Here is a 24,048-nt window from a genome sequence, read left to right as displayed (position 1 = left end):
GACATTCCCACCAGCTGTGAGGGTGTTCAGGGTTCACCGCCTTGCCTCATTCTGACTAACACGTATGTTCAGCCCGGCCAAAAACTGATCCGGCCTTTTGGCTTCAAGTCACTGCTGCCACTGAGGGTGGGTCTCATCCCAGACAGCAGTGGGCAGTTTGGGAGATGCGCCATTGCAGTAAAAGAGTGGATGTCCCTGAACTTTCTAATGCTAAATGAGATTAGGACGCAGATTCGTACTCAGTTGCAAAGATAGACTCTGGCCCTCATCTTTGGGAGATTTCCTGCCGCTGCCAATACACTCAGAATCTGAGAATCTGATATGACCAGGAACTCTCATTTGATCTCCAAAGCTGACATTCTGGTGGTCCTGCCTTTTGCGCCTCTAGGCACTAAGGAAGGTACAGCATCTCATTCCATAGGAAAGATGAGCTTCGGTAGTCAGTGCTGATTCTGGCTTGCTTAATCTATAGCATCGGTACTGGCATGGGCCACAAAGTATGGTCGGTGGTGTGACCGAGGGCCTCACTGATGCCAGCAGGGTGGCAGTAGGGGGTCTGGGTGGGTCAGACATTGTGTAAAGAGGTCTAAAAAATGTTAAATAAGGGGGCAAGCATTTATTTGCAAGTCAACTAGCTAAGCGGTGCAGGACACCACCGTAGTTACTTCATAACTTCATTTAACCTGCCAATAAATGCTTGCCCATTTATTTAATTTTTTTTTTTAAATCTGGATATTGAATGGGTCTCGAGGTCACAGTATGAGAGGTTTCAACAAGTTGGAGGGCATTTGCATGGGTCCAGAGATCACGAGGGATCCCAGGGAGTTGGATGGCAGTTGCATGGGTCCAGAGGTCCTGAGGGATCCCAGGGAGTTGGAGGGCAGTTGCATGGGTCCAGAGATTACGAGGGATCCTAGGGATTTGGAGGGCAGTTGCATGGGTCCAGAGATCCTGAGGGATCCCAGGGAGTTGGAGGGCAGTTGCATGGGTCCAGAGATCACGAGGGATCCCAGGGAGTTGGATGGCAGTTACATGGATCCAGAGATCATGAGGGATCCTAGGGATTTGGAGGGCAGTTGCATGGATCCAGAGATCACGAGGGATCCTAGGGATTTGGAGGGCAGTTGCATGGATCCAGAGATCATGAGGGATCCCAGGGATTTGGAGGGCAGTTGCATGGATCCAGAGATCACGAGGGATCCTAGGGATTTGGAGGGCAGTTGCATGGATCCAGAGATCCTGAGGGATCCCAGGGAGTTGGAGGGCAGTTGCATGGGTCCAGAGATCACGAGGATTCCCAGGGAGTTGGAGGGCAGTTGCATGGATCCAGTGATCATGAGGGATCCCAGAGATTTGGAGGGCAGTTGCATGGGTCCAGAGATCATGAGGGATCCCAGGGATTTGGAGGGCAGTTGCATGGGTCCAGAGATCACGAGGGATCCCAGGGAGTTGGATGGCAGTTGCATGGGTCCAGAGATCATGAGGGATCCCAGGGATTTGGAGGGCAGTTGCATGGGTCCAGAGATCATGAGGGATCCCAGGGATTTGGAGGGCAGTTGCATGGATCTAGAGATCACGAGGGATCCTAGGGATTTGGAGGGCAGTTGCATGGATCCAGAGATCCTGAGGGATCCCAGGGAGTTGGAGGGCAGTTGCATGGGTCCAGAGATCCTGAGCGATCCCAGGGAGTTGGAGGGCAGTTGCATGGGTCCAGAGATCACGAGGGATCCCAGGGAGTTGGATGGCAGTTGCATGGGTCCAGAGATCATGAGGGATCCCAGGGATTTGGAGGGCACTTGCATGGGTCCAGAGATCATGAGGGATCCCAGGGAGTTGGAGGGCAGTTGCATGGGTCCAGAGATCATGAGGGATCCTAGGGATTTGGAGGGCAGTTGCATGGGTCCAGATATCACAAGGGATCCTAGGGATTTGGAGGGTAGTTGCATGGATCCAGAGATCACGAGGGATCCTAGGGATTTGGAGGGCAGTTGCATGGATCCAGAGATCATGAGGGATCCCAGGGAGTTGGAGGGCAGTTGCATGGGTCCAGAGATCATGAGGGATCCCAGGGAGTTGGAGGGCAGTTGCAGAGATCCAGAGATCACGAGGGATCCTAGGGATTTGGAGGGCAGTTGCATGGATCCAGAGATCATGAGGGATCCCAGGGAGTTGGTGGGCAGTTGCATGGATCCAGAGATCACGAGGGTTCCTAGGGATTTGGAGGGCAGTTGCATGGATCCAGAGATCACGAGGGATCCTAGGGATTTGTAGGGCAGTTGCATGGATCCAGAGATCATGAGGGATCCCAGGGAGTTGGAGGACAGTTGTATGGGTCCAGAGATCATGAGGGATCCCAGGGAGTTGGAGGGCAGTTGCATGGGTCCAGAGATCCTGAGGGATGCCAGGGAGTTGGATGGCAGTTGCATGGGTCCAGAGATCATGAGGGATCCCAGGGAGTTGGATGGCAGTTGCATGGGTCCAGAGATCATGATGGATCCCAGGGAGTTGAAGGGCAGTTGCATGGATCCAGAGATCACGAGGGATCCTAGGGATTTGGAGGGCAGTTGCATGGATCCAGAGATCCTGAGAGATGCCAGGAAGTTGGATGGCAGTTGCATGTATCCAGAGATCATGAGAGATCCCAGGGAGTTGGAGGGCAGTTGCCTGGGTCCAAAGATGACAGTACCAGGAATCCCAGGGAGTTGGAGCATAATTTGTAGGATTAAGAATCCCAGTGTGAAGGATTCCAGTGAGCCTGAGTGAATTTGGATGGTTACAGGGATCAGCCGTGTAAGAGATTTATCCTTCAGTACTGCTTGTAAACTTGGTCCATTTTGCCCCTACATTTTTGGTAACAATTGTTAATTTTTCTCTTTCTCTTTGTCAGGTGTGCAGGCCATTACCATCCTCCGCCCCTTTCCCGAAACATCTCGCTGGACAATGAGGAAGGAAATCGACAACATTGTTCCCCCAAATCTGCTCTCGAGATCTTGGGAGACCTTCCCTCCGGTGGAGGTAGAGCTCTTTAACTCCAGTTAGGTGGTGGGGTCATGTGCATAAAAGAAAGGCTGCATACATGCTTTCTGATTGGTTGACTGAGGGGTTCAGTGGTCGAAGACCTCAACCTAGGTTGATGGATGATCAACTCAGACTTTGATTGGCCAGAAATCAGGACCTCTGCAAGATGTTTCACATGGTTCCTTCTTTGTAGTCACTACTAATGAGAAGAGACCTCTCAAATTAGCATTTTATACATTTTTAAAAAGTTGCTCCAGCCCACGTATGACCCTTCGGTGATATCATTCCATAAGAGTTCCACACACAACGGCATTATCTGCTCAACATGACTTTCACTAAGGTCAGAGTCTCACTAAAATGATGAGTGATCTTTGGGTTCTGAATTTCCACTTCCAAGGTTTTTTAACTCATTTTCAAGGTTTTCCTTTAGTTCTTCAACAATAGCAAATATCACAGTTTAAGATGTTTGGAACATCACACCAAAGTACAGAGAAACATGTAGTGGCTGCTTTTTTTAACTTTCACAAAGTGTAACAATCAATTTTGAAAATGAGATGTGTGATCTGTCTGAATAATTTGTTTGTAAGCCTCTTTGTTTATCTGTTGTGTCAGGGTGTTCCAAGCATTATTTAAAATGTTGAGGATTTTTCCTTTACTTTCTTGACCATAGGAGACTCATGCCGCCAAAATGCCGCCACTGTCCTGGGATTGTGCTCCTTCACTTGGTGCAGTGTGTCTCTTATCCATAATGTGGCCCAGTGGGGCTTGCCAGTTGAGTTGTCAGCATTTACACTGTCCAGATTTGTGGGTCTCAGAGTAGGTTCTCCTCTTATGGTGAGCTGTTTGTGTATCTTTACAATTGGACTTCCATTTCCAGTGGCACGATAATTTCTGAGACGTGCAGTACCGCCTGTTTTTGCACATATCGACATTATGAGTTGTGTGAGTGTTATCACACCTGATACATACTTAGTGCAATAAAAACTGCACTACCTTTCCAACGTTAAAATTCGGGTGATTAATCTCTCAGAATTTAAAGGGAGGAAAAGCCAGAAGAATACCACGACATGGAGATTTTAGTGTGATGAACACCAAAATATTCATGCGATAGCCCATTTTAAAAGAAAAACTCGTAATAGGCGCTATTTATTGAACCCAGCGACTAACGTAACCGATTGTATCGTCCTTTCTCAAGTGCAGTGAATATTGCACCCAGCACCACGACTTTTCTAAGGGGGACCCTAGAATTATCTTATCTTTTGATTTAGTCAATCGGCTGTCCTGCAATGTTTTTTCCTGAATGGGTCCTATCTTTGTTGTCTCAGTGTGCTTGATTTCACATGTCTTATTTCTTTGTGTTGTAAATCACTCTGTGGTTGCCCTCTTTCATCAGTCAGCATGCGTTGGTGTTGTATGTCTTGCTTCTCTGGGTCCTCAAAGGGACTCTGACTCACCCTCTACGTTCTTCAGTCCATATGTGCTGATGTTCCAAATCGTGTTTCTCTGGATCCTCCAGGTCTTTCTTACTCACCCTCTCATTTCTTCAGTCATGAAGCGCTGGTGTGTGTCTTGTTTCCCTGGGTCCTCAAAGGCTCTCTTACTCACCCTCCAGGTTCTTCTGTCCATGTGCGCTGGTGTTGTGTGTCTTGTTTCTCTGGGTCCTCAAAGCCTCTCTCATTCACCCTCTAGGTTCTTCATTCCATATGCTCTGGTGTTGTGTGTCTTGTTTCCCAGGGTCTTCAAAGGCTCTCTTACTCACCCTCTAGGATCTTCAGTCCATATGCTCTTGTGTTGTGTGTCTTGTTTCTCTGGCTCCTCAAAGGCTCTCTTACTCACCCTCTAGGATCTTCAGTCCATATGCTCTGGTGTTGTGTGTCTTGTTTCTCTGGGTCCTCAAATGCTCTCTTACTCACCCTCTAGGTTCTTCAGTCCATGTGCGCTGCTATTGTGTGTCTTGTTTCTCTGGCTCCTTAAAGGCTCTCTCACTCACCCTACAGGATCTTCAGTCCATGTGCGCTGGTGTTGTGTGTCTTGTTTCTCTGGCTCCTCAAAGGCTCTCTTACTCACCCTCTAGGATCTTCAGTCCATATGCTCTGGTGTTGTGTGTCTTGTTTCTCTGGGTCCTCAAAGCCTCTCTTACTCACCCTCTAGGTTCTTCAGTCCATGTGCGCTGCTATTGTGTGTCTTGTTTCTCTGGGTCCTTAAAGGCTCTCTTACTCACCCTCTAGGATCTTCAGTCCATATGCTCTGGTGTTGTGTGTCTTGTTTCTCTGGGTCCTCAAAGCCTCTCTTACTCACCCTCTAGGTTCTTCAGTCCATGTGTGCTGCTATTGTGTGTCTTGTTTCTCTGGGTCCTTAAAGGCTCTCTTACTCACCCTCTAGGATCTTCAGTCCATGTGCGCTGCTGTTGTGTGTCTTATTTCTCTGGGTCCTCAAAGGCTCTCTCACTCACCCTCTAGGTTCTTCAGTCCATGTGCACTGGTGTTGTGTGTCTTGTTTCCCAGGGTCTTCCAAGGCTCTCTCATTCACCCTCTAGGTTCTTCAGTCCATGTGCGCTGGTGTTGTGTGTCTTGTTTCTCTGGGTCCTCAAAGGCTCTCTTACTCACCCTCTAGGTTCTTCAGTCCATGTGCGCTGCTTGTGTGTGTCTTATTTCTCTGGGTCCTCAAAGGCTGTTATGTTATGTTATGTTATGTTAAACAAATTTGTAAGGCTCAACTAACACCATTAGGTTTCTTGGCGCCGTAATGAAGAGAGCAGATGAGGAAGCAACAGAGGACGTTTATTGGTAGGATTCAGTAAAAAGAAAAGTTTTAAGAGAAGATCTAAATTTGGGGTACGGAGTGGACAGTCTGAGAGGCAGAGGGAGGGAATTCCAAAAAGTGGGGGCCAGGAAGGAGAACTTAAGCCCGCCGTGTTTCTTCCTCTTGTATCTGGGAGTGGATAACATGGCCAGTTGGGAAGACCGGAGAGTGCGAGGGGGAACATAGGGTTGAAGGAGGGAAGAAATGAAGAGGGGGCCCTGCCCGGCAAGGGATTTGAAAATGATGCAGCCCAGCTTGAACTTGCAACGGGCGGCTACCGGGAGCCAATGAAGGCTTTTTAGGAGGGGGCGGACGTGTTGATCTCTTGGGAGAAAGTGAATCAGGCGGGCAGCCTGATTCTGGATCAGCTGAAGCCGCCTAAGTTGGTAGGCTGGGATGCCAACATAGAGCGCGTTGGCGTAGTCGAGCCTCGATATTACTAGCGCAAGCAGGGCCAGGGTAAGGGCCTCGGAAGTAAGTAGCCGGGAGATTTTCCTAATTTTCCTTAATTGAAAATGGCTGGAGGAGACTACCGCGCTAATCTGGGGCGTCATAGAGAGGTCGCTGCTGATGACGACTCCCAGACTTTTGGCAAAGTTGGCAGGGCGGGGAGAACTGCCGAGGCTGACCGGCCAGAAGGAGGAGTCCCAAGGGTTGGAAGAGCCCCCGACAAGAACCAGCTCGGTCTTGTCGGGGTTGAGCTTCAGATGGTTTGAGCTCATCCAATTGCTGATAAAGCAGAGGGTATTTTGGAAAGTAGAAATGGAATCAGCAGAGGAATCAATGTTGAAAATTAGTTGTATGTCATCAGCGTAGTTGAACGCTGTGACATTAAACTGTCGGAGGGCACGGATGAGTGGGGAAAGATACAAATTAAAAAGGAGGGGGGATAGGGAAGAACCTTGTGGGACACCACAGGTAAGTTTGACCTGGGAAGCAGAGAAATGGGATAGTCTGACAGCTTGATGGCGTTGGGTCAGAAAGGAGCGGACCCAGGCCAGGGCGGTGCCCTGGATGCCGGCCTCCCTGACACGGTCGACCAAAATATCATGGTCGACCGTGTCAAAGGCGGCCGACAGGTCCAGGAGGACCAAGGCCTGGCAGATGTTAGCGTCCGCTCCCCTGCGCAATTCCTCCATGACAGAAAGAATGACAGCTTCTATTGAATGCGCGGGTCTGAATCCAGCCTGCTGGGGGTCCAGTACACTAGAGTCTTCCACAAAAGAACTGAAAATCTGAGTGACGTGCGACTCTAAGACTTTGCTGAGAAAAGGGAGAAGGGAAATTGGGCGATAGTTGCTCATGATGGAAGGGTCTGCCGAGGGTTTCTTTAGAATGGCAACCACCTCGGCCTGTTTGAAGGGTCCAGGAACCTCCCCTATGGTCAAAGAGTTGTTCAAAAGAGCAAGGGGGGGGTCTGGACAAGAGGTGAAGGCTTCTCGGAGGACCGAGGGGGGGCAACAATCGCTGGGAGAACCAGAGGAGACTTTGTGTAGGAGTGACGAAAAGTTATCCTTTGAGATGAGAGGGATGTGAGTAAGAGTGTGAGTGTAAGAATGACTAGGAGCACAAGAAGGTGTGGGAGCAGGTGAAGAAATGGAGATGCTGGTTTTGATTTTGATGATTTTCTCAACAAAAAATTGGTTAAGGGAGTCGCAGAGGGATTGGGAAGGGAGGGGGGCTAGGGCGACTCTTTCCGGGTTAGATAGTTCATCCACTATGGAAAAAATATCTTTGGATTTATTGGAGGAGTTCAAGATTTTGCTTGAGAAATAGCATGATTTGGCCGCAGTAATTGCTTTCTTGTACTCCTTCAACCGAAACGAGAAAATCTCTTTAGATTCAAGGGAATAATCCCGGCGCCAGTGTCTCTCTACCTGGCGGAGACTGAGTTTGAGTGCGCTGAGCTCAGCGGTAAACCACTTTTGGGCATCATGTCTGCGCCTTGTCTTGACAGGTTTTAAAGGTGCCACAGAGTCGGCCGCAGTGGTGAGCCAATGTGTGAGGGTTTTGGACTGAAGGTCAGTGGAGGTATTGGGTCCAGTGATGAGTGGGGACGAAGAGCTCAGAAGAGCAGTAAATTTGTTGAGGTCAGCTTTATTCCAATTACGTGCCAGGAAATTGGATTGGCGGGCAACAGTGAAAGGGAGGGACATAGCTAAGGAGAAGGTAATGAGGTGGTGATCTGACCAGAGACAGGGAGAGACGAGGGGAACAGAAATGGCAAGAGAGGTGGTCCAGACTTGATCTAAAGTGTGGCCTTTAACATGCGTAGGTGCATGTATGTGTTGGGTACAGTTGAGACTCAGCATTAGATCAGAGAAGGCGCGCGAGTCAGGGCTTTCGTGAGTGTCTGACAGCCAGTAGTTAAAGTCGCCTAGGACCAACACGTTGGAATTGCTGATGGTAAGCTGAGTGATCAGGTTGCCGAACTGAGTAGAGAAGTCAGGCATCTCTCACTCACCCTCTAGGTTCTTCAGTCCATGTGCACTGGTGTTGTGTGTCTTGTTTCTCTGGGTCCTCAAAGCCTCTCTCATTCACCCTCTAGGTTCTTCAGTCCATGTGCGCTGCTGTTGTGTGTCTTATTTCTCTGGGTCCTCAAAGGCTCTCCTACTTACCCTCTAGGTTCTTCAGTCCATATGCACTGGTGTTGTGTGTCTTGTTTCTCTGGGTCCTCAAAGCCTCTCTCATTCACCCTCTAGGTTCTTCAGTCCATGTGCGCTGGTGTTGTGTGTCTCGTTTCTATGGGTCCTCAAAGCCTCGCTCATTCACCCTCTAGGTTCTTCAGTCCATATGCTCTGATGTTGTGTGTCTTGTTTCCCAGGGTCTTCAAAGGCTCTCTCGCTCACCCTCCAGGTTCTTCTGTCCATGTGCGCTGGTGTTGTGTGTCTTGTTTCTCTGGGTCCTCAAAGCCTCTCTTACTCACCCTCTAGGTTCTTCAGTCCATGTGCGCTGCTATTGTGTGTCTTGTTTCTCTGGGTCCTCAAAGGCTCTCTTACTCACCCTCTAGGTTCTTCAGTCCATGTGCGCTGCTGTTGTGTGTCTTATTTCTCTGGTTCCTCAAAGGCTCTCCTACTTACCCTCTAGGTTCTTCAGTCCATGTGCACTGGTGTTGTGTGTCTTGTTTCTCTGGGTCCTCAAAGCCTCTCTCATTCCCCCTCTAGGTTCTTCAGTCCATGTGCGCTGGTGTTGTGTGTCTTGTTTCTCTGGGTCCTCAAAGGCTCTCTTACTCCCCCTCTCATTTCTTCAGTCCATATGCTCTAGTGTTGTGTGTCTCGTTTCTCTGGCTCCTCAAAGGCTCTCTTACTCACCCCCTAGGTTCTTCAGTCCATATGCTCTTGTGGTATGTGTCTTGTTTCCAGGGTCTTCAAAGGCTCTCTCGCTCACCCTCCAGGTTCTTCAGTCCATGTACGCTGGTGTTGTGTGTCTTGTTTCTCTGGGTCCTCAAAGCCTCTCTTACTCACCCTCTAGGTTCTTCAGTCCATGTGCGCTGCTATTGTGTGTCTTGTTTCTCTGGGTCCTCAAAGGCTCTCTTACTCACCCTCTAGGTTCTTCAGTCCATGTGCGCTGCTGGTGTGTGTCTTATTTCTCTGGGTCCTCAAAGGCTCTCTCACTCAACCTCTAGGTTCTTCAGTCCATGTGCACTGGCGTTGTGTGTCTTGTTTCTCTGGGTCCTCAAAGCCTCTCTCATTCACCCTCTAGGTTCTTAAGTCCATGTGCGCTGGTGTTGTGTGTCTTATTTCTCTGGGTCCTCAAAGGCTCTCTTACTCACCCTCTAGGTTCTGCAGTCCATGTGTGCTGCTGTTGTGTGTCTTATTTCTCTGGGTCCTCAAAGGCTCTCCTACTTACCCTCTATGTTCTTCAGTCCATGTGCACTGGTGTTGTGTGTCTTGTTTCTCTGGGTCCTCAAAGCCTCTCTCATTCACCCTCTAGGTTCTTCAGTCCATGTGCACTGGTGTTGTGTGTCTTGTTTCTCTGGGTCCTCAAAGCCTCGCTCATTCACCCTCTAGGTTCTTCAGTCCATATGCTCTGATGTTGTGTGTCTTGTTTCCCAGGGTCTTCAAAGGCTCTCTCGCTCACCCTCCAGGTTCTTCTGTCCATCTGCGCTGGTGTTGTGTGTCTTGTTTCTCTGGGTCCTCAAAGCCTCTCTTACTCACCCTCTAGGTTCTTCAGTCCATGTGCGCTGCTGGTGTGTGTCTTATTTCTCTGGGTCCTCAAAGGCTCTCTCACTCACCCTCTAGGTTCTTCAGTCCATGTGCGCTGGTGTTGTGTGTCTTATTTCTCTGGGTCCTCAAAGGCTCTCTTACTCACCCTCTAGGTTCTTCAGTCCATGTGCGCTGCTGGTGTGTGTCTTGTTTCTCTGGGTCCTCAAAGCCTCTCTCATTCACCCTCTAGGTTCTTCAGTCCATGTACGCTGGTGTTGTGTGTCTTATTTCTCTGGGTCCTCAAAGGCTCTCTTACTCACCCTCTAGGTTCTTCAGTCCATGTGCGCTGCTGTTGTGTGTCTTATTTCTCTGGGTCCTCAAAGGCTCTCTCACTCACCCTCTAGGTTCTTCAGTCCATATGCACTGGTGTTGTGTGTCTTGTTTCTCTGGGTCCTCAAAGCCTCTCTCATTCACCCTCTAGGTTCTTCAGTCCATGTGCGCTGGTGTTGTGTGTCTTATTTCTCTGGGTCCTCAAAGGCTCTCTTACTCACCCTCTAGGTTCTTCAGTCCATGTGCGCTGCTGTTGTGTGTCTTATTTCTCTGGGTCCTCAAAGGCTCTCCTACTTACCCTCTAGGTTCTTCAGTCCATGTGCACTGGTGTTGTGTGTCTTGTTTCACTGAGTCCTCAAAGGCTCTCTTACTCACCCTCTAGGTTCTTCAGTCCATGTGCGCTGCTGTTGTGTGTCTTATTTCTCTGGGTCCTCAAAGGCTCTCCTACTTACCCTCTAGGTTCTTCAGTCCATGTGCACTGGTGTTGTGTGTCTTGTTTCTCTGAGTCCTCAAAGCCTCTCTCATTCACCCTCCAGGTTCTTCTGTCCATGTGCGCTGGTGTTGTGTGTCTTGTTTCTCTGGGTCCTCAAAGCCTCTCTTACTCACCCTCTAGGTTCTTCAGTCCATGTGCGCTGGTGTTGTGTGTCTTGTTTCTCTGAGTCCTCAAAGCCTCTCTCATTCACCCTCTAGGTTCTTCAGTCCATGTGCACTGGTGCTGTGGTCTTGTTTCTCTGGGTCCTCAAAGCCTCGCTCATTCACCCTCTAGGTTCTTCAGTCCATATGCTCTGATGTTGTGTGTCTTGTTTCCCAGGGTCTTCAAAGGCTCTCTCGCTCACCCTCCAGGTTCTTCTGTCCATGTGCACTGGTGTTGTGTGTCTTGTTTCCCTGGGTCCTCAAAGGCTCTCTTACTCCCCCTCTAGGTTCTTCAGTCCATATGCTCTGATGTTGTGTGTCTTGTTTCCCCGGGTCTTCAAAGGCTCTCTCGCTCACCCTCCAGGTTCTTCTGTCCATGTGGGCTGGTGTTGTGTGTCTTGTTTCTCTGGGTCCTCAAAGCCTCTCTTACTCACCCTCTAGGTTCTTCAGTCCATATGCGCTGGTGTTGTGTGTCTTGTTTCCCAGGGTCCTCAAAGGCTCTCTTACTCCCCCTCTAGGTTCTTCAGTCCATATGCTCTTGTGTTGTGTGTCTTGTTTCTCTGGGTCCTCAAAGCCTCTCTCACTCACCCTCTAGGTTCTTCAGTCCATGTGCACTGGTGTTGTGTGTCTTGTTTCCCTGGGTCCTCAAAGGCTCTCTTACTCCCCCTCTAGGTTCTTCAGTCCATATGCTCTGATGTTGTGTGTCTTGTTTCCCAGGGTCTTCAAAGGCTCTCTCGCTCACCCTCTAGGTTCTTCTGTCCATGTGCGCCGGGTTTTGTGTGTCTTGTTTCTCTGGGTCCTCAAAGCCTCTCTTACTCACCCTGTAGGTTCTTCAGTCCATGTGCGCTGCTGGTGTGTGTCTTATTTCTCTGGGTCCTCAAAGGCTCTCTCACTCACCCTCTAGGTTCTTCAGTCCATGTGCACTGGTGTTGTGTTTCTTATTTCTCTGGGTCCTCAAAGGCTCTCTTACTCACCCTCTAGGTTCTTCAGTCCATGTGCGCTGCTGTTGTGTGTCTTATTTCTCTGGGTCCTCAAAGGCTCTCCTACTTACCCTCTAGGTTCTTCAGTCCATGTGCACTGGTGTTGTGTGTCTTGTTTCTCTGGGTCCTCAAAGCCTCTCTCATTCCCCCTCTAGGTTCTTCAGTCCATGTGCGCTGGTGTTGTGTGTCTTGTTTCTCTGGGTCCTCAAAGGCTCTCTTACTCCCCCTCTCATTTCTTCAGTCCATATGCTCTAGTGTTGTGTGTCTTGTTTCTCTGGCTCCTCAAAGGCTCTCTTACTCACCCCCTAGGTTCTTCAGTCCATATGCTCTTGTGGTATGTGTCTTGTTTCCAGGGTCTTCAAAGGCTCTCTCGCTCACCCTCCAGGTTCTTCAGTCCATGTACGCTGGTGTTGTGTGTCTTGTTTCTCTGGGTCCTCAAAGCCTCTCTTACTCACCCTCTAGGTTCTTCAGTCCATGTGCGCTGCTATTGTGTGTCTTGTTTCTCTGGGTCCTCAAAGGCTCTCTTACTCACCCTCTAGGTTCTTCAGTCCATGTGCGCTGCTGGTGTGTGTCTTATTTCTCTGGGTCCTCAAAGGCTCTCTCACTCAACCTCTAGGTTCTTCAGTCCATGTGCACTGGTGTTGTGTGTCTTGTTTCTCTGGGTCCTCAAAGCCTCTCTCATTCACCCTCTAGGTTCTTCAGTCCATGTGCGCTGGTGTTGTGTGTCTTATTTCTCTGGGTCCTCAAAGGCTCTCTTACTCACCCTCTAGGTTCTGCAGTCCATGTGTGCTGCTGTTGTGTGTCTTATTTCTCTGGGTCCTCAAAGGCTCTCCTACTTACCCTCTAGGTTCTTCAGTCCATGTGCACTGGTGTTGTGTGTCTTGTTTCTCTGGGTCCTCAAAGCCTCTCTCATTCACCCTCTAGGTTCTTCAGTCCATGTGCACTGGTGTTGTGTGTCTTGTTTCTCTGGGTCCTCAAAGCCTCGCTCATTCACCCTCTAGGTTCTTCAGTCCATATGCTCTGATGTTGTGTGTCTTGTTTCCCAGGGTCTTCAAAGGCTCTCTCGCTCACCCTCCAGGTTCTTCTGTCCATCTGCGCTGGTGTTGTGTGTCTTGTTTCTCTGGGTCCTCAAAGCCTCTCTTACTCACCCTCTAGGTTCTTCAGTCCATGTGCGCTGCTGGTGTGTGTCTTATTTCTCTGGGTCCTCAAAGGCTCTCTCACTCACCCTCTAGGTTCTTCAGTCCATGTGCGCTGGTGTTGTGTGTCTTATTTCTCTGGGTCCTCAAAGGCTCTCTTACTCACCCTCTAGGTTCTTCAGTCCATGTGCGCTGCTGGTGTGTGTCTTGTTTCTCTGGGTCCTCAAAGCCTCTCTCATTCACCCTCTAGGTTCTTCAGTCCATGTACGCTGGTGTTGTGTGTCTTATTTCTCTGGGTCCTCAAAGGCTCTCTTACTCACCCTCTAGGTTCTTCAGTCCATGTGCGCTGCTGTTGTGTGTCTTATTTCTCTGGGTCCTCAAAGGCTCTCTCACTCACCCTCTAGGTTCTTCAGTCCATATGCACTGGTGTTGTGTGTCTTGTTTCTCTGGGTCCTCAAAGCCTCTCTCATTCACCCTCTAGGTTCTTCAGTCCATGTGCGCTGGTGTTGTGTGTCTTATTTCTCTGGGTCCTCAAAGGCTCTCTTACTCACCCTCTAGGTTCTTCAGTCCATGTGCGCTGCTGTTGTGTGTCTTATTTCTCTGGGTCCTCAAAGGCTCTCCTACTTACCCTCTAGGTTCTTCAGTCCATGTGCACTGGTGTTGTGTGTCTTGTTTCACTGAGTCCTCAAAGGCTCTCTTACTCACCCTCTAGGTTCTTCAGTCCATGTGCGCTGCTGTTGTGTGTCTTATTTCTCTGGGTCCTCAAAGGCTCTCCTACTTACCCTCTAGGTTCTTCAGTCCATGTGCACTGGTGTTGTGTGTCTTGTTTCTCTGAGTCCTCAAAGCCTCTCTCATTCACCCTCCAGGTTCTTCTGTCCATGTGCGCTGGTGTTGTGTGTCTTGTTTCTCTGGGTCCTCAAAGCCTCTCTTACTCACCCTCTAGGTTCTTCAGTCCATGTGCGCTGGTGTTGTGTGTCTTGTTTCTCTGAGTCCTCAAAGCCTCTCTCATTCACCCTCTAGGTTCTTCAGTCCATGTGCACTGGTGCTGTGGTCTTGTTTCTCTGGGTCCTCAAAGCCTCGCTCATTCACCCTCTAGGTTCTTCAGTCCATATGCTCTGATGTTGTGTGTCTTGTTTCCCAGGGTCTTCAAAGGCTCTCTCGCTCACCCTCCAGGTTCTTCTGTCCATGTGCACTGGTGTTGTGTGTCTTGTTTCCCTGGGTCCTCAAAGGCTCTCTTACTCCCCCTCTAGGTTCTTCAGTCCATATGCTCTGATGTTGTGTGTCTTGTTTCCCCGGGTCTTCAAAGGCTCTCTCGCTCACCCTCCAGGTTCTTCTGTCCATGTGCGCTGGTTTTGTGTGTCTTGTTTCTCTGGGTCCTCAAAGCCTCTCTTGCTCACCCTCTAGGTTCTTCAGTCCATATGCGCTGGTGTTGTGTGTCTTGTTTCCCAGGGTCCTCAAAGGCTCTCTTACTCCCCCTCTAGGTTCTTCAGTCCATATGCTCTTGTGTTGTGTGTCTTGTTTCTCTGGGTCTTCAAAGGCTCTCTCACTCACCCTCTAGGTTCTTCAGTCCATGTGCTCTGGTGTTGTGTATCTTGTTTCCCGGGGTCCTCAAAGCCTCTCTCACTCACCCTCTAGGTTCTTCAGTCCATGTGCACTGGTGTTGTGTGTCTTGTTTCCCTGGGTCCTCAAAGGCTCTCTTACTCCCCCTCTAGGTTCTTCAGTCCATATGCTCTGATGTTGTGTGTCTTGTTTCCCAGGGTCTTCAAAGGCTCTCTCGCTCACCCTCTAGGTTCTTCTGTCCATGTGCGCCGGGTTTTGTGTGTCTTGTTTCTCTGGGTCCTCAAAGCCTCTCTTACTCACCCTCTAGGTTCTTCAGTCCATGTGCGCTGCTGGTGTGTGTCTTATTTCTCTGGGTCCTCAAAGGCTCTCTCACTCACCCTCTAGGTTCTTCAGTCCATGTGCACTGGTGTTGTGTGTCTTATTTCTCTGGGTCCTCAAAGGCTCTCTTACTCACCCTCTAGGTTCTTCAGTCCATGTGCGCTGCTATTGTGTGTCTTGTTTCTCTGGGTCCTCAAAGGCTCTCTTACTCACCCTCTAGGTTCTTCAGTCCATGTGCGCTGCTGTTGTGTGTCTTATTTCTCTGGGTCCTCAAAGGCTCTCCTACTTACCCTCTAGGTTCTTCAGTCCATGTGCACTGGTGTTGTGTGTCTTGTTTCTCTGGGTCCTCAAAGCCTCTCTCATTCCCCCTCTAGGTTCTTCAGTCCATGTGCGCTGGTGTTGTGTGTCTTGTTTCTCTGGGTCCTCAAAGGCTCTCTTACTCCCCCTCTCATTTCTTCAGTCCATATGCTCTAGTGTTGTGTGTCTTGTTTCTCTGGCTCCTCAAAGGCTCTCTTACTCACCCCCTAGGTTCTTCAGTCCATATGCTCTTGTGGTATGTGTCTTGTTTCCAGGGTCTTCAAAGGCTCTCTCGCTCACCCTCCAGGTTCTTCAGTCCATGTACGCTGGTGTTGTGTGTCTTGTTTCTCTGGGTCCTCAAAGCCTCTCTTACTCACCCTCTAGGTTCTTCAGTCCATGTGCGCTGCTATTGTGTGTCTTGTTTCTCTGGGTCCTCAAAGGCTCTCTTACTCACCCTCTAGGTTCTTCAGTCCATGTGCGCTGCTGGTGTGTGTCTTATTTCTCTGGGTCCTCAAAGGCTCTCTCACTCAACCTCTAGGTTCTTCAGTCCATGTGCACTGGTGTTGTGTGTCTTGTTTCTCTGGGTCCTCAAAGCCTCTCTCATTCACCCTCTAGGTTCTTCAGTCCATGTGCGCTGGTGTTGTGTGTCTTATTTCTCTGGGTCTTCAAAGGCTCTCTTACTCACCCTCTAGGTTCTTCAGTCCATGTGTGCTGCTGTTGTGTGTCTTATTTCTCTGGGTCCTCAAAGGCTCTCCTACTTACCCTCTAGGTTCTTCAGTCCATGTGCACTGGTGTTGTGTGTCTTGTTTCTCTGGGTACTCAAAGCCTCTCTCATTCACCCTCTAGGTTCTTCAGTCCATGTGTACTGGTGTTGTGTGTCTTGTTTCTCTGGGTCCTCAAAGCCTCGCTCATTCACCCTCTAGGTTCTTCAGTCCATATGCTCTGATGTTGTGTGTCTTGTTTCCCAGGGTCTTCAAAGGCTCTCTCGCTCACCCTCCAGGTTCTTCTGTCCATGTGCTCTGGTGTTGTGTGTCTTGTTTCTCTGGGTCCTCAAAGCCTCTCTTACTCACCCTCTAGGTTCTTCAGTCCATGTGTGCGCTGCTGGTGTGTGTCTTATTTCTCTGGGTCCTCAAAGGCTCTCTCACTCACCCTCTAGGTTCTTCAGTCCATGTGCGCTGGTGTTGTGTGTCTTATTTCTCTTGGTCCTCAAAGGCTCTCTTACTCACCCTCCAGGTTCTTCAGTCCATATGCTCTGGTGTTGTGTGTCTTGTTTCTCTGGGTCCTCAAATGCTCTCTTACTCACCCTCTAGGTTCTTCAGTCCATATGCTCTGGTGTTGTGTGTCTTGTTTCTCTGGGTCCCCAAAGGCTCCCTCACTCACCCTACAGGATCTTCAGTCCATGTGCACTGGTGTTGTGTGTCTTGTTTCCCAGGGTCTTCAAAGGCTCTCTTACTCACCCTCCAGGTTCTTCAGTCCATATGCTCTGGTGTTGTGTGTCTTGTTTCTCTGGATCCTCAAAGGCTCCCTCACTCACCCTACAGGATCTTCAGTCCATGTGCACTGGTGTTGTGTGTCTTGTTTCCCAGGGTCTTCAAAGGTTCTCTCACTCACCCTCTAGGTTCTTAAGTCCATGTGCACTGGTGTTGTGTGTCTTGTTTCCCGGGGTCTTCAATCAATCAATCAATCAGTGACACTTATAGAGCGCGCTACATACCCGTAGGGTCTCAAGGCGCTGGGGGGGGGGGGGGGGGGAGGGGGGGGGGTGCCGCTACTGCTCGAACAGCCAGGTCTTCAGCTTCTTCCTGAAGGAGAGGTGGTCTTGGGTCGGGCGCAGGTCGGGAGGGAGGGAGTTCCAGGTCTTGGCGGCCAGGTGGGAGAAGGACCTTCCTCCTGTAGTCGTTCTTCGGATGCGGGGGACGGCGGCGAGGGCGTGGTTGGCTGATCGGAGGTGGCGTTTGGGAGCGTAGAAGTTGATCCGGCTGTTGAGGTAGCTCGGGCCTTGGTCGTGTAGGGCTTTGTGTGCGTGGGTGAGGAGGCGGAAGGTGATTCTTTTGTTGATGGGGAGCCAGTGAAGGTCTCTCAGATGTCCGGTGATGTGGCTGGTACGTGGGATGTCGAGGATGAGTCTGGCTGAGGCGTTCTGGATCCGCTGGAGTCTCTTCTGGAGCTTGGCGGTGGTACCGGCGTAGAGGGCGTTGCCGTAGTCCAGTCGGCTGGTGACGAGGGCCTGGGTGACGGTCTTCCTGGTCTCGGTGGGGATCCACCGGAAGATCTTCCGTAGCATGCGTAGGATGTTGAAGCACGCCGATGAGACGTTGTTGACTTGCCTGGTCATGGAGAGGGAGGAGTCCAGGATGAAGCCCAGGTTGCGTGCATGGTCTGTCGGTTTGGGTGCGGTGCCCAGGGCGGGAGGCCACCAGGAGTCGTCCCAGGCAGAGGGGGAAGAGCCCAGGATGAGGACCTCCGTCTTGTCAGAGTTCAGTTTCAGGCGGCTGGTCGTCATCCACTCGGCTACCTCTTTCATCCCTTCGTGCAGGTTGGCTCTGGCGGAGGCGGGGTCGTTGGTCAGGGAGAGGATCAGCTGGGTGTCGTCGGCGTAGGAGATTATGCTGAGGTTGTGTTTGCGTACGATGGCCGCGAGGGGGCTCATGTAGACGTTGAAGAGGGTGGGGCTCAGAGATGATCCTTGAGGGACGCCGCAGATGACTTCGGAGGCCTCTGACTTGTACGGTGGTAGGCGGACTCTCTGTGTTCTTCCGTCGAGGAAGGAGATGATCCATTCCAGCGCCTTGTCCTGGATTCCGCTGTTGCTGAGGCGCTGTACTAGGGTGTGGTGGCAGACCGTGTCGAATGCCGCGGAGAGGTCTAGGAGGATGAGGGCCGCTGTTTCTCCCTTGTCCATCAGGGCTCGGATGTCATCGGTGGCGGCGATGAGGGCGGTCTCGGTGCTGTGATTGGCTCGGAAGCCGGACTGTGAGGGGTCGAGGGATCCGTTCGTCTCGAGGAAGGCGGCCATCTGCTTGTTGACGGTCTTCTCGATGACTTTGGCAGGAAATGGGAGGAGCGAGATGGGGCGGTAGTTCTTGAGTTCGGTGGGGTCCGCTGTTGGTTTCTTGAGTAGGGCGCTGAGTTCGGCGTGTTTCCAGCTCTCAGGGAAGGTGGCGGTGTCGAATGATGTGTTGATGATGTCTCGCAGGTGGGGTGCGATGACAGCGTCGGCCTTGTTGAAGACGTGGTGAGGGCAGGGGTCGGTCGGTGATCCGGAGTGGATGGAGTTCATCGTGCGGATGGTGTCTTCGGTGCTGATCGGGGTCCAGGCGTGGAGGGTGGTGGTGGGGGGTGGCTGTTCGGTCATGGTGTGCGTTGGTTGGTTGTTGAAGCTGTTGTGTATGTCCGCGATCTTGTTGTGGAAGTATGAAGCGAGGGAGTTGCAGAGGTCTTGCGATGGGGTGATGTCGTTGTTTCCTGCGCTGGGGTTGGAAAGCTCTTTCACGATGTTGAAGAGTTCCTTGCAGTTGTGTGCGTTGTTGTCCAACCGTTCCTTGAATGCTGTTTTCTTGGCGGCGCGGATCAGCTGGTGGTGCTTCCGGGTGGCCAGCTTGAAGGAGGTCCTGTTGTCCGGTGTAGGTTCCCTTCTCCAGACTTTCTCGAGGGCTCAGCAGTTCTTCTTGGAGCTCTTGAGTTCGTCGGTGAACCACGGGGCTTTCTTGCTTCCGGGTCTGCTGGGCGGGGTCCTCAGCGGGGCGAGCTCGTCCGCGCAGATGCTGATCCACTTTGTGAGGTTGTCGGCGGCCTGGCTGGGGTTCGCTGAGCTGGCAGGAGGGTGCTGGCTCAGGGAGGTGGCGAGCTGGTCGGCTGTGATCTTGTTCCAGCTTCTGCGGGCAGCCTGTTGCTGGTGGTGGTGAGTCGTCGTTCTTTTGAAGGTGAAGTGGACGCAGCTGTGGTCCGTCCATTGAAGCTCTGTGGCGTGGCTGAAGTCGATGTCTGTGCTGGAAGAGAAGACTGCGTCGAGTGTGTGTCCGGCGAGGTGGGTGGGGGTGGACACCAGTTGCTTGAGTCCCAGGTTGGCGAGGTTGTCCAGCAGGGTGGTGGTGTTGCGGTCGTTGTTGTTCTCCAGGTGGAAGTTGAGGTCCCTCAGGAGGATGTAGTCAGCGGAGGGGAGGGCATGCGGGCTGACGAAGTCGGCGATGTCCTCGCTGAATTGTGTGCGTGGTCCAGGGGGTCGGTAGATCAGGGTGCCTCTGAGGGTGGTGTTCGGGTTGGTGTGGATCTGGAAATGCAGGTGTTCGGCGGTGGTCAGGGTGTTGTCGGTGCTGGTCGTGAGACGGATGGTGTTCTTGTGAATGATGGCGATGTCTCCTCCCATCTGGTTGGCGTTGCGGTCCCTCCGGACGATCTTGTAGCCCTCTGGGATAGCGATGGCGATGTCGGGAGCTGATAAGGCGTTCATCCAGGTCTCCGTGAGGAAGGCAACGTCGGGGGCTGTGGCGTCTAGGAGGTTCCAGAGTTCGATGGCGTGTCTGTGGACGGAGCGGGTGTTGAGCAGGATGCACTTGAGGTGGGTGCTGCTGGTGTTCGACTTGGCGGGTGCTGGTGTGAGGCAGGTCCGGATGCAGGTGAATTTGCAGGCGTGGCAGCTGAAAGGTCCGTGGGTGCGTCGTGGTGTGGCTTGATGGCATTCTGGGAGTCGGCCGGAGTTGAGAGCGATGAGGGTGGCGGCGGAGTACGTCAGGCGGGTCGGTCGGGGTCTTCGGGGGCCAGGGGTCCTGGCGCTGGTCGCGATCCGGTCGCGGATGGGCGCAGACGGGCTTACCTTTGGCGCGCCTTCGGCGCACAAACGGCGCGCCCGCTGCGCGTTCGCACGGTCGCCATATAAAGGCGAAGTGCGCGGGTGGGCGGAGCAGCTGGGAGGCGGGAGCGGGGAGGGAACAGAATGAAAAAAGGGGCGGGGTCTGCGGTGGTGGCGGGAAGCGGGGAGCGGGGAGGGAAGACGTAGGGCGGCGAGGTAGGCGGGCAAACAGGAAGGACACAAGCTTAAAAGTAAACAGGCACTAATGGAAGCAAAACACGCTAAACACGGGCAAGAAATACAGTAGAATACAAAACAGTACAACAGGCACAAATGGCAGACAAAACAAAGTAATAACAAACGACAACAGAGTCAGCCGGCGGCGAGGCAGGCAGCGCGGCAGGGACAAGGCTAAGGGGCACACGCAGCAGCTGGTGGCCGTGCGGCGCGGGGGTGTCCCACAAGTGGGTCTCTTACTCACCCTCCAGGTTCTTCAGTCCATATGCTCTGGTGTTGTGTGTCTTGTTTCTTGTTTCTCTGGGTCCTCAAAAGCTCTCTCACTCACCCTACAGGATCTTCAGTCCATATGCGCTGGTGTTGTGTGTCTTGTTTCTCTGGGTCCTCAAAGGTTCTCTCACTCACCCTCTAGGTTCTTCAGTCCATGTGCACTGGTGTTGTGTGTCTTGTTTCTCTGGGTCCTCAAAGGTTCTCTCACTCACCCTCTAGGTTCTTCAGTCCATGTGCACTGGTGTTGTGTGTCTTGTTTCCAGGGTCTTCAAAGGCTCTCTTACTCACCCTCTAGGGTCTTCAGTCTATGTGCACTGGTGTTGTGTGTCTTGTTTCCAGGGTCTTCAAAGGCTCTCTTACTCACCCTCTAGGGTCTTCAGTCTATGTGCACTGGTGTTGTGTGTCTTGTTTCCAGGGTCTTCAAAGGCTCTCTTACTCACCCTCTAGGGTCTTCAGTCCATGTGCACTGGTGTTGTGTGTCTTGTTTCTCTGGGTCCTCAAAGGTTCTCTCACTCACCCTCTAGGTTCTTCAGTCCATGTGCACTGGTGTTGTGTGTCTTGTTTCCAGGGTCTTCAAAGGCTCTCTTACTCACCCTCTAGGGTCTTCAGTCTATGTGCACTGGTGTTGTGTGTCTTGTTTCCAGGGTCTTCAAAGGCTCTCTTACTCACCCTCTAGGGTCTTCAGTCTATGTGCACTGGTGTTGTGTGTCTTGTTTCCAGGGTCTTCAAAGGCTCTCTTACTCACCCTCTAGGGTCTTCAGTCTATGTGCACTGGTGTTGTGTGTCTTGTTTCCAGGGTCTTCAAAGGCTCTCTCACTCACCCTCCAGGTTCTTCAGTCCATGTGCACTGGTGTTGTGTGTCTTGTTTCCAGGGTCTTCAAAGGCTCTCTCACTCACCCTCCAGGTTCTTCAGTCCATGTGCGCTGGTGTTGTGTGTCTTGTTTCCAGGGTCTTCAAAGGCTCTCTCGCTCACCCTCCAGGTTCTTCTGTCCATGTGCGCTGGTGTTGTGTGTCTTGTTTCTCTGGGTCCTCAAAGGCACTCTTACTTATATGGGTTGGCTCACTATGTATGGATTTCACAAACCTGGTTGTTTTGTGTCTTGAATATTTTTTTTAATGGTTTATCTTCTTTCTTCAGACAGTGTGGGCTGATTTCATGTGTTGCTTTTTTTCTGTTTCTTCGATGGCTCTCTGGTTTACCTGCTGGCTCAGTGTGTGTTGACTTTACGTGTCTCATTTCTCTGGTTCCAGGTAGCTCTTTGTTCCTCCTCTTTCTTTGATTAAGATGTATTGATTTTTTGTATATCGCTCCTCGGAGCCCTTGATGGTTTGCTAGGAAACCTTCCACCATTAAATTTAAATGAGATACATTCAGTTGGATCTCTTATAAACTATCTCTGCTCACAGTGACAAACTCGAGAACTGAGACCTTGGTGGGTGTTTACTAAAAGCAAAAGAAACAATCTTAAGATGTGCGCAGGCGGCACTGTCCTGGCCTCTCCTGCACTTCATCCCTTCTGTCAAGCATGCCTCCACAGTCGGTGCAGGGGTCTCTCTCACCTCAATCCTTGTGCTGCAGGATCTTTGCCATCTCCAGAGGACAAGATCTCCAACCTTCACCATCTTCAGAGATTGGCAGTGAGGCTGGGTGTGGACTATGAAGAGAGATCCATGTTTATGCTGCCCTCAGCTCTTTGCGCAGGATCCAACACTTCTAACCCCTGCATCTTTCATTTCAGACCCCTGCATCTAGCCGTTCTAGACCCCTGCATCCCAGACTTCTAGACCTCTGCATCTCACACTTCTAGACCTCTGCATCCCGGACTTCTAGACCTCTGCATCTCACACTTCTAGGCCCCTGCATCTCACACTTCTAGACCCCATGCATCTCACACTTCTAGACCCCTGCATCCCAGACTTATAGACCCCTGCATCTCACACTTCTAGACCCCTGCATCCCAGACTTCTAGACCCCTGCATCTCACACTTCTAGACCCCTGCATCCCAAACTTCTAGACCCCTGCATCTTACATTTCAGACACCTGCATCCCAGACTTCTAGAGCTCTGCATCTCACACTTCTAGACCTCTGCATCTCACACTTCTAGACCCCTGCATCCCAGACTTCTAGACCTCTGCATCTCACACTTCTAGACCCCCGCATCTCACACTTCTAGACCCCATGCATCTCACACTTCTAGACCCCATGCATCTCACACTTCTAGACCCCTGCATCCCAGACTTATAGACCCCTGCATCTCACACTTCTAGACCCCTGCATCCCAGACTTCTAGACCCCTGCATCTCACACTTCTAGACCCCTGCATCCCAAACTTCTAGACCTCTGCATCTCACACTTCTAGACCCCTGCATTTCACACTTCTAGACCCCTGCATCTCACACTTCTAGACCCCTCCATCTCACACTTCTAGACCTCTGCATCTCACACTTCTAGAACCCTGCATCTCACACTTCTAGACCTCTGCATCTCACACTTCTAGACCCCTGCATCTCACACTTCTAGACCCCTGCATCTCACACTTCTAGACCCCTGCATCCCAGACTTCTAGACCCCTGCATCTCACACTTCTAGACCCCTGCATCCCAGACTTCTAGACCCCTGCATCTCACACTTCTAGACCCCTGCATCCCAAACTTCTAGACCTCTGCATCTCACACTTCTAGACCCCTGCATCTCACACTTCTAGACCCCTGCATCTCACACTTCTAGACCTCTGCATCTCACACTTCTAGACCCCTGCATCTCACACTTCTAGACACCTGCATCCCAGACTTCTAGAGCTCTGCATCTCACACTTCTAGACCTCTGCATCTCACACTTCTAGACCCCTGCATCCCAGACTTCTAGACCTCTGCATCTCACACTTCTAGACCCCTGCATCTCACACTTCTAGACCCCATGCATCTCACACTTCTAGACCCCTGCATCCCAGACTTATAGACCCCTGCATCTCACACTTCTAGACCCCTGCATCCCAGACTTCTAGACCCCTGCATCTCACACTTCTAGACCCCTGCATCCCAAACTTCTAGACCTCTGCATCTCACACTTCTAGACCCCTGCATTTCACACTTCTAGACCCCTGCATCTCACACTTCTAGACCCCTCCATCTCACACTTCTAGACCTCTGCATCTCACACTTCTAGAACCCTGCATCTCACACTTCTAGACCTCTGCATCTCACACTTCTAGACCCCTGCATCTCACACTTCTAGACCCCTGCATCTCACACTTCTAGACCCCTGCATCCCAGACTTCTAGACCCCTGCATCTCACACTTCTAGACCCCTGCATCCCAGACTTCTAGACCCCTGCATCTCACACTTCTAGACCCCTGCATCCCAAACTTCTAGACCTCTGCATCTCACACTTCTAGACCCCTGCATCTCACACTTCTAGACCCCTGCATCTCACACTTCTAGACCCCTCCATCTCACACTTCTAGACCTCTGCATCTCACACTTCTAGACCTCTGCATCTCACACTTCTAGACCCCTGCATCTCACACTAC

The 24,048-nt window shown here is 51.2% G+C and overlaps 1 protein-coding gene across 1 annotated transcript in view; it reads left to right on the top strand.

Annotated features, from left to right (window-relative positions):
* SPAG17 (sperm associated antigen 17) overlaps nt 1–24,048 on the top strand; it is a 1,900,597-nt gene that overhangs the window by 1,492,694 nt on the left and 383,855 nt on the right. The window contains exon 37 of the mRNA XM_086935838.1: nt 2,888–3,015. Coding sequence (XP_086791964.1) covers nt 2,888–3,015 — 128 coding nt within the window. The remainder of the gene's footprint in view (nt 1–2,887; nt 3,016–24,048) is intronic.

This window comes from Lissotriton vulgaris, chromosome 8 (genome assembly GCF_964263255.1).
Source record: "Lissotriton vulgaris chromosome 8, aLisVul1.2, whole genome shotgun sequence".
NCBI classification, from domain to species: domain Eukaryota; kingdom Metazoa; phylum Chordata; class Amphibia; order Caudata; family Salamandridae; genus Lissotriton; species Lissotriton vulgaris.
This window is presented reverse-complemented; position numbering and strand designations above follow the sequence as displayed.